The sequence below is a fragment of the Melospiza georgiana genome, chromosome 22, assembly GCF_028018845.1.
Source record: "Melospiza georgiana isolate bMelGeo1 chromosome 22, bMelGeo1.pri, whole genome shotgun sequence".
Classification (NCBI taxonomy): Eukaryota; Metazoa; Chordata; class Aves; order Passeriformes; family Passerellidae; genus Melospiza; species Melospiza georgiana.
This window is the reverse complement of record NC_080451.1, coordinates 5,342,755-5,355,472: the sequence shown is the minus strand read 5'-3', so window position 1 is coordinate 5,355,472 and position 12,718 is coordinate 5,342,755. Positions and strand designations below refer to the sequence as shown.

Below are 12,718 nucleotides of genomic sequence, written 5' to 3'. Positions count from 1 at the left end.
CTGTCCCCTGACTTCCACACCTGGAAAGCCACCCCAGCCAGGCTGGCAGTCTTCCTGAAGGATTGCTCTCAGGGACACACACCTGAAAAAAAGGAAAGAAATCCCTGGGATGGCACAAACCTGTTGGGGAAGATGAAACAGGAAAGCCTTATAAATATGATTGTCTGGCAAAAGATTTTGAGAATATGGAAACTATAAGCGAGATTGAAATGAAAGCAAGCTTTGAGATCCCTCAGTTACTGAACAACTGGAAAACAGTGGCATGGCCATCCCCTGTCACCCTGTTCTTTTAAGATTTTCTAAGCCTTCTGATGTTGACGTTCTTGTAGCAAACTTTTTCACACACTTTCTGTAAATAACTCATTGTTTTGCATTCCTTTATAGAAGAAGAGAAATTTGATAGACTGTTGGTCTGTCCAGTGTCATTGGAGAGGTGGCACTGTCACCCTCCAATCCACTGTCACTCTTGGAAAACTCTAAATGTTTAAGTCAGAAAAACTCCCCTTTTTTCTTCACCTTGAGAAACAGCAGTGTGAGCTGCTGTGTTCTTTCATGTCCTGTAGTGACATCCCCCTTTTGATGGAACAACACCCTCTGCTTGCAGACAGGCCCAAGGCTCAGAGCAGACCCTACAGCTTGGCAGAAGGGGCCCAAAGAGGAGTTTTTAGGGTTTAAAATGTAACCCAGTGTGGTAATGTAATGATTCTTATAGGCTGTATGGAAATGCTGTAGGATTTGTATCTTGTGCTAGATTGGTTAGTGAGAATAGGAATATTCAGCACAGAAGGAGATTTATTGTATTGGAATGGGAACCTCACTCTCTCACCCTCTCTCACCCTCTCTCCTCACTCCTGCTCCAGCTGTGTTTGGCAGCTCCCAGCAGGTCCCTGCACTTGGCCCTTTGCAATGAACCCCAAGTTCTGACCTGGCTGCAGAGATCTCTGCTCTCCATCCATCCCACCCCCCAATGCTCCCCTACCCAACCCCCCCAGGGCCAGCCCCCCTCCCAGCACCTGCAGCCTCCACCAGCACCTGAAGGAACACCCGAACCCAGGGATGCTCCATCTCCTGCCCCCAGCACTCAGACAATTCCCCATTTTTGGGAAAGGCTGATCCATCCTGCAGTGCAGCACTGATCTGTGCCATGAAATGTGCACGGGCTGAGCTCAGCCCTTAGAGTGGAACCTGCACAAGGCTCAGAACGCCGGGGCTCGACATCCTCTCTCATAAAAGGCTTTATTTACTTTCTGATTCCCTGAGTAAATGCTGTCTATAAATAGCCCTCCCTGCCCAGCCACAATGCTGTTATCACCTCAGTCACTGGGAAAGGCCCTGATAAGACCAGGTGATAATAGATCAAGATCACCCTTCTGTGGAAAGGAACCTGCTGGAATTCATTTTCATTCCCCTCTGCAGCTCTTCAGCCTGAAGCAGCAAAAATAATGGAGTGCTCATGCCCTCCTCACCTTGTGTTTGGGTTTATCTCCCTCTTCCACCACATCCTTTAAGAACCAGCCTCAAAACAGAGCCAAGCTCAAATCTCAGAGCTCAGCTCACCCTAATCTCTGTCCCAGCCCTAAATACTTGTACTGAACCTACTAAAGAACAAAGAAAACAATGAGATAAAGCTTATCTGCTCCCAGGAGTCAGGAGCACAGGTAGAATACACACCTAGGGCACAGCAAAGCCCCCAACACTGCCCTACACATGCATTATCTCTGTGTGAAGAGCTTTATGACCTTTGGAAAAGTAAATATATTTAAGTGCAGCTTTTATGTGCATTCTGGAGGTTCTGACCTCAAAAGAAATAAACTTTTCTTCAAGGGCTCCGCTGCCACTGGAGGGAATGCACAGCACTCCTACAGAGCTCCTATGGATCCATTATCTACATTCCCAGAGTTTTACTGCCTTTGAAAATGGAAATATATTGAAGGGTAGCTTTCATGTGCAGTGTCAGGGCTGTAAGAACATGAGGATCAACCAAGGGAAGAAATAAAAAGCTCTTCAAGGGCTCCGAAGACACTTGAGGAACACACAACACTCCCAAGAGTGCTCCTGTGGATCCATTCCCTTATCTGCATTTGAGGAGCTTGATTACCTTTGAAAATGTAAACATACTTTCTGTGCAGTGCCAAGATCGTAACAACACAACTGTTAACACAAGGTAAGAAATAAACTGATCTTCAAGGGCTCCCATGGCCTTGAGGAACACCCAGGAGCTCTGCAGTGCACAGCTCCTATAGATCCATCCCCATATCTGCATTTAAAGAGTTTTACTGCCTTCACAGAGGTAAAAACATTGAATGTGCAGTGCCACAATTGTAAAAACACAAATGTTAACACAAGGTAAGAAATAAACTGTTCACCAAGGGCTCTGATGGCCTTGAGGAACACTCAGCACCCTGCACAGCTCCTATAGTTCCATTCCCATTTCTGCATGGGAAGAGTTGCATTTATAGAGTTTTAAATCTGCATTTAAAGAGTTTTACTGCATTCACAAAGGTAAAAACATTGAATGTGCAGAGCCACAATTGTAACAACACAAATGTTAATAGAGGGTAAGAAATAAACTGTTCACCAAGGGCTCCCATGGCCTTGAGGAACACCCAGGAGCTCTACAGTGCACAGCTCCTACAGATCCATCCCCATATCTGCATTTAAAGTTTTACTGCCTTCACAAAGGTAAAAACATTTAATGTGCTGTGCCACAATTGTAACAACACAAATGTTAACACAAGGTAAGAAATAAACTGATCTTCAAGGGCTCCCATGGCCTTGAGGAACACCCAGCACCCCTGCACAGCTCCTGTAGATCCATTCCCATTTCTGCATGGGAAGAGTTGCATTTAAAGAGTTTTAAATATGCATTTAAAGAGTTTTACTGCCTTCACAAAGGTAAAGACATTGAATGTGCAGTGCCACAATTGGAACAACACAAATGTTGACAGAGGGTAACAAAGTGATCTTCAAGGGCTCTGAGGGCCTTGAGGAACACCCAGGAGCTCAATAGTGCACAGCTCCTATAGATCCATCCCCATATCTGCATTTAAAGAGTTTTAAATCTGCATTTAAAGAGTTTTACTGCCTTCACAGAGGTAAAAACATTTAATGTGCAGTGCCACAATTGTAACAACACTAATGTTAACACAAGGTAAGAAATAAACTGATCTTCAAGGGCTCTGAGGGCCTTGAGGAACACCCAGGAGCTCTACAGTGCACAGCTCCTACAGATCCATTCCCATATCTGCATTTAAAGTGTTTTACTGCCTTCACAAAGGTAAAAACATTGAATGTGCAGTGCCACAATTGTAAAAACACAAATGTTAACACAAGGTAAGAAATAAACTGTTCTTCAAGGGCTCCCATGGCCTTGAGGAACACCCAGCACCCCTGCACAGCTCCTATAGTTCCATTCCCATTTCTGCATGGGAAGAGTTGCATTTATAGAGTTTTAAATCTGCATTTAAAGAGTTTTACTGCCTTCACAAAGGTAAAGACATTGAATGTGCAGTGCCACAATTGGAACAACACAAATGTTGACAGAGGGTAACAAAGTGATCTTCAAGGGCTCTGATGGCCTTGAGGAACACCCAGCACCCCTGCACAGCTCCTGTAGATCCATCCCCATTTCTGCATTTAAAGTTTTACTGCCTTCACAAAGGTAAAGATATTGAAAATGCAGTGCTACAAGTGTAACAACACAAATGTTAACACAAGGTAAGAAACAAAATTGTTCTTAGGGGCTGCAGGGGCACCTGAACACCCACCCAGGAACAGAATGTGCCCCTGCTCGGGCTGCCCTCATCACCTCCAGGCCTTCCAGTTAATCATGGGCACTACAGAATTACCATTAACCCACAGCACTCTGCCATTGAGAGGGAAGCATATGAATAAAGGTGACAGCATGGGTATAAAATTCAAGATGAGGCATTTTTAAATATTTACATAAAGGCAGAACAATCTCCAACTCACACAAACGCACCAGGTGCTTTTGCTGCCCCAGTTGCACAGATCTCCAAGAACTGGAGCTGTTTAGTGCTTGAATTTTTAGCAGAGGGGGGACATAAACAGCCAGGGCAGGGGCAGCCCTGGGGTATTTGTAGAGGGGTTAGGGTATGGGATTTATAGGGTAAGGCACCTGCAGAGCAAACCCACCTGGCTTATTTGTTTATAGGCCAATCTGCAGATGGCATAAAGAATAAGCTGTCAAAGATGGGTGAGATGCATGACATAGGTAAATTGTTGAATACAGCCCGAAAGATACATCAAAATAGAGATTCAACAGACAGGAATAGATGCCAGCAGAATAGAAGGGGTGATCAGGGAAAGTCATCTAATGTGTTGAAAAGGAGTACTCCTCTAGACAAAGGGTACCCCCAGCACCTGAATTAGCTGTGAATGGGAACGGATGCAGACTGAAGGGACTATCCCACCCAGCACAATCTTTGGTTATAGTTAAGCTGGGGAAAGAGGATGCTGAACTTTGGTAAATACAGGGGAACATATTCTGTGTTAAATGTTAAAGGGATGGGCAGCAGCAGAGCTCCAGTTCAGACTTGGTTTTCATGGAAAACCAGACTGGGACCTTAAAGCTGATCCAGTGTCACCCCTGCCATGGCAGGGACACCTCCCCTGTCCCAGGGTGTTCCAGCCTGGCCTTGGGCACTGCCAGGCATCCAGTGGCAGCCACAGCTGCTCTGGGCACTCACAGGGAAGGATTCCTGCTCAAAATCTCATCTAAACTGCCCCTCTTTGTTTAAAACCATTTCCTGTCCTGCCCCTCCATCCCTTGTAAATAATCCCTCCCCACACTTCCTGCAGCTCCCCCGGGCACTGAGAGGCCACAATTAGGTCAGTGCAGAGCTTCTCCAGGATGAACAATCCCAATTCTCCCAGCCTTTCCCACTGTACCGGGGCTGCAGTGAGCGAGGCAGTGACCTCATTCCCCTGCCCCACAATTACAGGAGCTGAGTCACAGACCCAACACTCCCCCAAAGCAAAGCAAAGCAAAGCAAAGCACAGCTCCCCCAGGGAATCAACCCCTGCAGCTCCAGCTCACTGGGGATTTCACAGGAGAAAGAGCAAACTGCAATGAATGCTCCACTGAAGGCTGGGAAAAGGAAAACCTCTGCCTCTGGAAACAGGGGAGGGCTGAGACAAACCCAGAGCAGCTCAGCGCTGCTCCACACCAGGCTCCCACCCTCCCCTCCGTTAAATAAGAAGGGGAAAACAGTGAATTCCTTCTTCCAGCCACCAAAGGAGAGCAGGGAAATAAACAGGGCCTGCCTGCATTGGACATGCACTGAGAGAGGGATCCCCTGGCCCCAAGGGAAACCCCAAAGAGAAACCCCAAAGGGAAACCTCCAAGGGAAGCCCCAAAGGGAAACCTCCAAGGGAAACCTCCAAGGGGGAAACCCCAAAGAAAGAGAAACCCCAAAGAGAGAGAAACCCCAAAGAGAGAGAAACCTCCAAGGGAAATCCCAAAGAGAAACCCCAAAGAAAGAGAAACCCCAAAGAAAGAGAAACCCCAAAGAAAGAGAAACCCCAAAGAAAGAGAAACCCCAAAGAAAGAGAAACCCCAAAGGGAAACTCAAAAGAAAGGGAAACCCCAAAGAAAGAGAAACCTACAAGGGAAACCCCACAGAAAGAGAAACCCCACAGAAAGAGAAACCCCACAGAAAGAGAAACCCCACAGAAAGAGAAACCCCACAGAAAGAGAAACCCCACAGAAAGAGAAACCCCACAGAAAGAGAAACCCCACAGAAAGAGAAACCCCACAGAAAGAGAAACCCCACAGAAAGAAAAACCCCAAAGAAAGAAAAACCTCCAAGGGAAACCCCAAAGAAAGAGAAACCCCAAAGAAAGAGAAACCCCACAGAAAGAGAAACCCCACAGAAAGAGAAACCCCACAGAAAGAGAAACCCCACAGAAAGAGAAACCCCACAGAAAGAGAAACCCCAAAGAGAGACCCCAAAGGCAGTGTGTTGTTAGTTTTAAGATGTTTATAAGAAGGGTGTTGTCCTAATTAAGCAATAATATAAAAAGCAGTGATTAAACACCAATCAAGTTCACTTTTATCACAGCTATCTATAAAAGAACGTGTGGTTCCTAATAAACTCAACATTTTACCTTCTGAGACTTCATAAATCACTTTTATTTCTTTTTTTAGTTATCAAATTCACTCATCCTCGATGCAGTAACAACAGGAAAGGGGTTTATTTGAGATTTCTCTGAGCTGCCCCCGGGGAGGCTGCATGTGGGACAGCATCCCCAGGGTGACTTTGTCCCTGGACAGGGACAGGGAAAGAAAAGCTGCTCTCCTGCTGCCAGCCAGCAGCTCTGTGCCAGGGGGGAACACAGCAGATTAGCAGCAACACATTTTCCAGGGCATCAGGGAATTTTTAACTCCTCTGTTCTCCCCCATTTCTCCCTCTCTTGAAAAAAAAAATTAAGAAAAGAAAGGTGAAAACATGTAAAAATAAAAAAATACATATGTTTAATAATAATAATAATAATAATAATAATAATAATAATAATAATAATAATAATAATAATAATAATAATAATAATAATAATAATAATAAATATTGCAGAAAGAGCCAAAGGTGAGGTGATTCTGGCATAGTTATTTGGGGAGAAAAATCGATAAAAGACTTGGGAAAATATTCCAGACTGCCCAATGCTTCGGCACATAGAAGAGAAGGAAACGAAGATTTCTCTTCTGCCTGTGAGGGGGGGAATTTCTTACAGCAGTTTAATGACAGCAGCTGTTTGAAATATTTAATATTGATATTTAAATATCCGCATTGCTCCCCTTCTTGAAACAAAATAACAAAAAAGAGAGGGGAAAAATAAAAATAAATAAATATAAATAAATAAATAAATAAATAAAGATTGCAGAAAGAGACAAAGGTGAGGTGATTCTGGCATAGACATTTGTGGGAAACATTTGATAAAATAGTTAGGAAAATATTCCAGACTGCCCAATGCTTCAGCACATAGAAGAGAAGGAAATGAAGATTTCTCTTCTGCCTGTGAGAGGGGGGATTTCTTGTAGCAGTTTTAATGACAGCAGCTGTTTGAAATATTAAATATTGATATTAAAATATCCCCACTGTGATTCAATATTAATGCCCCCCCTGCCAATTTATGGAATTCAGTGAATTTCCACCAGTGCCTGGTTTTCTCTTTAGCCAGACGTGACTGGTCAGGGTCACATTCTGTGCCTGATCTGCCATGGGCCTGCTCCATTCAACTCTGTGCTCTGTGGCAGAGGGAGCTGCATTTATAAAAATAAATTAAAATGGCACAGTTGTATTTTCTCCCCTCAGAGACAGATTTCACCTGTAAGAATGCACAGGCAGAGACTCCTGCAGTGGAACCCCAGATCTGCAATAAAGGATCCCTTTGATCTCAGGTCCCAGCCTGAGTCACTGCACTGAAGGGAAGGGGGATGCTGTAAATCATCACTTCCCTCAGCATTCCCCGAGTGAGCCACTGCAAATGACCAACTTCCCTTGCCCACATGAAGAGCAGCGAGTTCATTCCTCCTCTTTTCAGTCCAGGATCGTGGAGCTGTCAGGTTTTCCAGCTCTGATGTCTGTGCACACACAGCAAACAAAGCCAGGCACCCCTGAGTGCCCAAAGCACCAGAGAGAAACCCCAGAGAGAGAAACCCCCAGAGAGAGAAAAACCCCCAGAGAGAGAGAAACCCCCAGAGAGAGAGAAACCCCCAGAGAGAGAAACCCCCAGAGAGAGAGAAACCCCAAAGAGAGAGAAACCCCCAGAGAGAGAGAAACCCCCAGAGAGAGAAACCCCCAGAGAGAGAAAAACCCCCAGAGAGAGAAAAACCCCCAGAGAGAGAGAAACCCCAAAGAGAGAGAAACCCCCAGAGAGAGAGAAACCCCCAGAGAGAGAAACCCCCAGAGAGAGAAACCCCCAGAGAGAGAGAAACCCCCAGAGAGAGAGAAACCCCAAAGAGAGAGAAACCCCAAAGAGAGAGAAACCCCAAAGAGAGAGAAACACCCCAGAGAGAGAAACACCCCCAGAGAGAGAGAAACCCCCAGAGAGAGAGAAACCCCCAGAGAGAGAGAAACCCCCAGAGAGAGAGAAACCCCCGGAGAGAGAAATACCCCCAGAGAGAGAAAAACCCCCAGAGAGAGAAAAACCCCCAGAGAGAGAGAAACCCCCAGAGAGAGAGAAACCCCAGAGAGGGAGAAACCCCAGAGAGGGAGAAACCCCAGAGAGGGAGAAACCCCCAGAGAGAGAGAAACCCAGAGCTCTGGATGAAGCTCACCAAACCCTAGAGAGAGAAACCCCAGAGAGAGAAAAACCCCCAGAGAGAGAGAAACCCCAGAGAGGGAGAAACCCCCAGAGAGAGAGAAACCCCCAGAGAGAGAGAAACCCCCCAGAGAGAGAAAAACCCCCAGAGAGAGAGAAACCCCCCAGAGAGAGAAAAACCCCCAGAGAGAGAAAAACCCCCAGAGAAAGAGACACCCCCAGAGAGAAAAACCCCCAGAGAGAAAAACACCCCACAGAGAAAAACACCCCAGAGCTCTGGATGAAGCTCACCAAACCCTGAAGAGTGGGAAATTTTAAGTTGTCTGCCCCCAGAACCCAGAAATTTGGGAGGTTACATGGAACTGAGGTGCAGGCTGGAACACCAAGCCTTGTTTTTTACTAGATTTCATTGCAAACTCACAACAAACCCCCTGAAATGAGCAGCACATTGAAGATTAAACCCAAGGCTCTGATCACACACAGGGCAATTCCACCTCAAAGCAAGGAATGGTGCTGCTCCCAGGCAGGAAAAGCCAGAAAAGAGACCCCTGAACCTGTCCCCAGCGAGAAGGAGCAGCACAAAGAGCTGAGGGGACATGGTGAGTCCCAAACCCCCTTGGGAAGGGCTCCAGAGGAGCCAGGTTTGGGGAAGTGGGGCACAGGGAGTCACATGGAGCAGGGCTGGATGCAGGGACAAAGGGCTGCAGGGACTCTGCTGGGATTGCAGCCCTGGCCTGGCTCCCTAACGAGCTGGGCACTTCGTTAGCGGGCACAGAGCCCCATTCTGTGCCAGCCTCCCCTCCTGCAGCACAGAGCCACAGCTGATGTCACCCTGATGGCACAGGGAGCAGGGGCACGGGACAGGCGCCCAGGCCTTCCAAACCATGACTGACAATTCAATTTTGAACATTTTTAATTTTCCAAACACAGCAGCTTGGTAATGCAGTGGTGGTAAAAATGTGTGTGTGCCACAGCTGCCAGAGCACCAGAGAATGTCAGGGAACCTTTCCCAAGTTTGCTGAAAATGAAAAATTTTTCACATTTGTAATTTTCCAAACACAGCAGCTTGGTAATGCAGAGCTGGTAAAGATGTGTGTGCGTGCCACAGCTGCCACAGCACCGGAGAATGTCAGGGAACCTTTCCCAAGTTTCCAGAGAATTAAAAATTTTTCACATTTTTAATTTTCCAAACACAGCACCTTGGTAATCCACTGGTGGTAAAAATGTGTGTGTGTCTGCCACAGCTCTGCAGAATGTCAGGGAACCCTTCCCAAGTTTCCTGAAAATTATTTTGTTTTATATTTTTAATTTTCCAAACACAGCACCTTGGTAATGCAGAGCTGGTAAAGATGTGTGCGTGCCACAGCTGCCACTGCACTGGAGAGTGTCAGGGAACCTTCCCCAAGTTTCCAGAGAATTAAAAAATTTTCATATTTTTAATTTTCCAAACACAGCACCTTGGTAATGCAGTGGTGGAAAAAATGTGTGTGTGTGTCTGCCACAGCTCTGCAGAATGTCAGGGAACCCTTCCCAAGTTTCCTGAAAATTAATTTAACATTTTTAATTTTCCAAACACAGCAGCTTGGTAATCCACTGGTTGTAAAAATGTGTGTGTGCCACAGCTGCCACAGCACTGGAGAGTGTCAGGGAACCCTTCCCAAGTTTCCAGAGAATTAAAAATTTTTCATATTTTTAATTTTCCAAACACAGCAGCTTGGTAATGCACTGGTGGTAAAAATGTGTGTGTGCCCCAGCTGCCACAGCTGGAGAGTGTCAGGGAACCTTTTCCAAGTTTCCTGAAAACTGGAAAATTAAAAATGTTAAAAATTTTTAAACACAGCACCTTGGTAATGCAGTGGTGGTAAAAATGTGTGTGTGTGCCCCAGCTGCCACAGCTCTGCAGGATGTCAGGGAACCCTTCCCAAGTTTCCTGAAAATTAATTTGTTTTATATTTTTAATTTTCCAAACACAGCAGCTTGGTAATGCAGAGCTGGTAAAGATGTGTGCGTGCCACAGCTGCCACTGCACTGGAGAGTGTCAGGGAACCTTCCCCAAGTTTCCAGAGAATTAAAAATTTTTCATATTTTTCATTTTCCAAACACAGCACCTTGGTAATGCAGTGCTGGTAAAAATGTGTGTGTGCCCCAGCTGCCACAGCTGGAGAGTGTCAGGGAACCTTTTCCAAGTTTCCTGAAAACTGGAAAATTAAAAATGTTAAAAATTTTTAAACACAGCACCTTGGTAATGCAGTGGTGGTAAAAACGTGTGTGTGTGCCCCAGCTGCCACAGCTCTGCAGAATGTCAGGGAACCCTTCCCAAGTTTGCTGAAAATTAATTTTTTTTAACATTTTTAATTTTCCAAACACAGCACCTTGGTAATGCAGTGCTGGTAAAAATGTGTGTGTGCCCCAGCTGCCACAGCTCTGCAGAATGTCAGGGAACCCTTCCCAAGTTTCCAGAGAATTAAAAATTTTTCATATTTTTAATTTTCCAAACACAGCAGCTTGGTAATGCAGTGCTGGTAAAGATGTGTGTGTGCCCCAGCTGCCACAGCACTGGAGAATGTCAGGGAACCTTTTCCAAGTTTCCTGAAAACTGGAAAATTTAAAATGTTAAAAATTTTTAAACACAGCACCTTGGTAATGCAGTGGTGGTAAAAATGTGTGTGTGTCTGCCACAGCTCTGCAGAATGTCAGGGAACCCTTCCCAAGTTTCCTGAAAATGAAAAATTTTTCATATTTTTAATTTTCCAAACACAGCAGCTTGGTAATCCACTGGTGGTAAAAATGTGTGTGTGCCCCAGCTGCCACAGCACTGGAGAGTGTCAGGGAACCTTTTCCAAGCTTCCTGAAGTCAGGTAAATCACCTGGTAAAATCCAGATTTAATTGGAAGCACGATGATCTGATAATCAGGATAATCTGATAATCTGATGATCCAGGACCAGAAGAGCCCCTGGAAAAGGTGACACCAGGGCTTAGGAAACACCAGACAAGTCCTTGATTTCTTTGGCATCTAAACCAGATCCCCCCAGCCCACACAATCCCTTCAGCACCAGCAGGCAGCCAGAACATGCCCAGTGCCACATCCACACAATTCTGGAGCATTCCCATGGATGGTGACTCCACCATTCCTGGGCAGTCTCTGCCAGGATTTTGGGAGCTTTCCCATGAGGAAATTTTCCCTACATCCAATCCAATCCTCTGCTGGTGCCACACAAGGCTGTTCCCTCTCCTGCCACTGCTCCCTGGGAGAAGAGCCTGACCCAAATTAAGGCGTTTTTGACAATAAATTTGAAATTCAAGAAGCTCTCAGTGTGCCCAGGCTATTGCCCTACTACAATCATATTCCAAATTTATCACCAAGTGGAGGCAAATTGCTTCCCTTTAGATGTAAGAGAGGGAGGTTCAAGGTTAGAAATGTGAGAAAAACAAACTCAGCTGTGGCTGCCCTGGATCCCTGGCAGTGCCCAGGGCCAGGCTGGACAGGGCTGGGACAGAGGGACGTGTCCCTGCCATGGCACAGGGTTTGGAATGGGATCTTTAAGGGCCATTCCAACCCAAACCACCCCATGATTCCATGATTTCCCTGTTCCCCCACCCAGTCTCGTGCCATTTCTTATCAGTTATTGCCTTTTATTATCACTTCTCACTAATCCCTCCAGGGCTCTTGGAGCAAGGTAATTTTTAATAGGAAGAGGTCACAAGGCTGTGCGGGAGTTTCAGCCACTCTGAACAATGCACACACAGACACTGTGAAAGCTTTTAAACTTCAAAAAAACCTGGAAGAAATCTCTTCCTTTCTCATACAACCACACAGAAAAAAAAAAAAAAAAGAGCTGGTTTTAAAAGAGATGATTTTAAAAGGGCTGGGTTTAAAAGAGATGATTTTAAAAGGGCTGGGTTTAAAAGAGATGATTTTAAAAGGGCTGGGTTTAAAAGAGATGATTTTAAAAGGGCTGGGTTTAAAGGAGCTGGTTTTAAACACCAAGATGGAGATTTAGGATCAGAATATCCCAAGCTAGAAAGGACCCACAGGGCCCCTGCAGGACCAAAACACAACATCCTGTGAGTATTTCTAGCACAGAAAAAAAAAAAAAAAAAGTCAATTTAGTCAGAGAAAAGCAGATGCAGGAAACCAACCCAGGAGCTGGCAGAGCAGCACCACAAAGGCTGAGCCACAAAACAGCAGCTGCTGAGCTGGAGGAGGCTCAGAGCCCTCCCTGGCCCCAAATTCAGCACTCCAGAGGCATCTCTGCCCCAAAGACCCAGGAGAAAAGCTGGAATTCACTGGTTATCACTGTTCCAGTGTTTGCTTCCACCTCAGCAGCCCCTGGGGAGATTCTTTGGGTTTAGGATCTGAGCTATGAGAGGGGTTTGCTCCCTCAGAGCTGAGCTGAAATCTGAGGTTTTATTGCCTTCAGAAAGCCCAGAGTGAGT

General features: G+C 45.7%; 1 protein-coding gene across 1 annotated transcript in view; it reads right to left on the bottom strand.

Moving 5' to 3' along the window:
• Positions 1 to 12,718, bottom strand: part of ATP13A2 (ATPase cation transporting 13A2) — a 38,848-nt gene that overhangs the window by 19,443 nt on the left and 6,687 nt on the right. Inside the window, 4 exon segments of the mRNA XM_058039148.1 lie at positions 7,713 to 7,762; positions 7,765 to 8,281; positions 8,369 to 8,434; positions 8,436 to 8,556. Coding sequence (XP_057895131.1) covers positions 7,713 to 7,762; positions 7,765 to 8,281; positions 8,369 to 8,434; positions 8,436 to 8,556 — 754 coding nt within the window.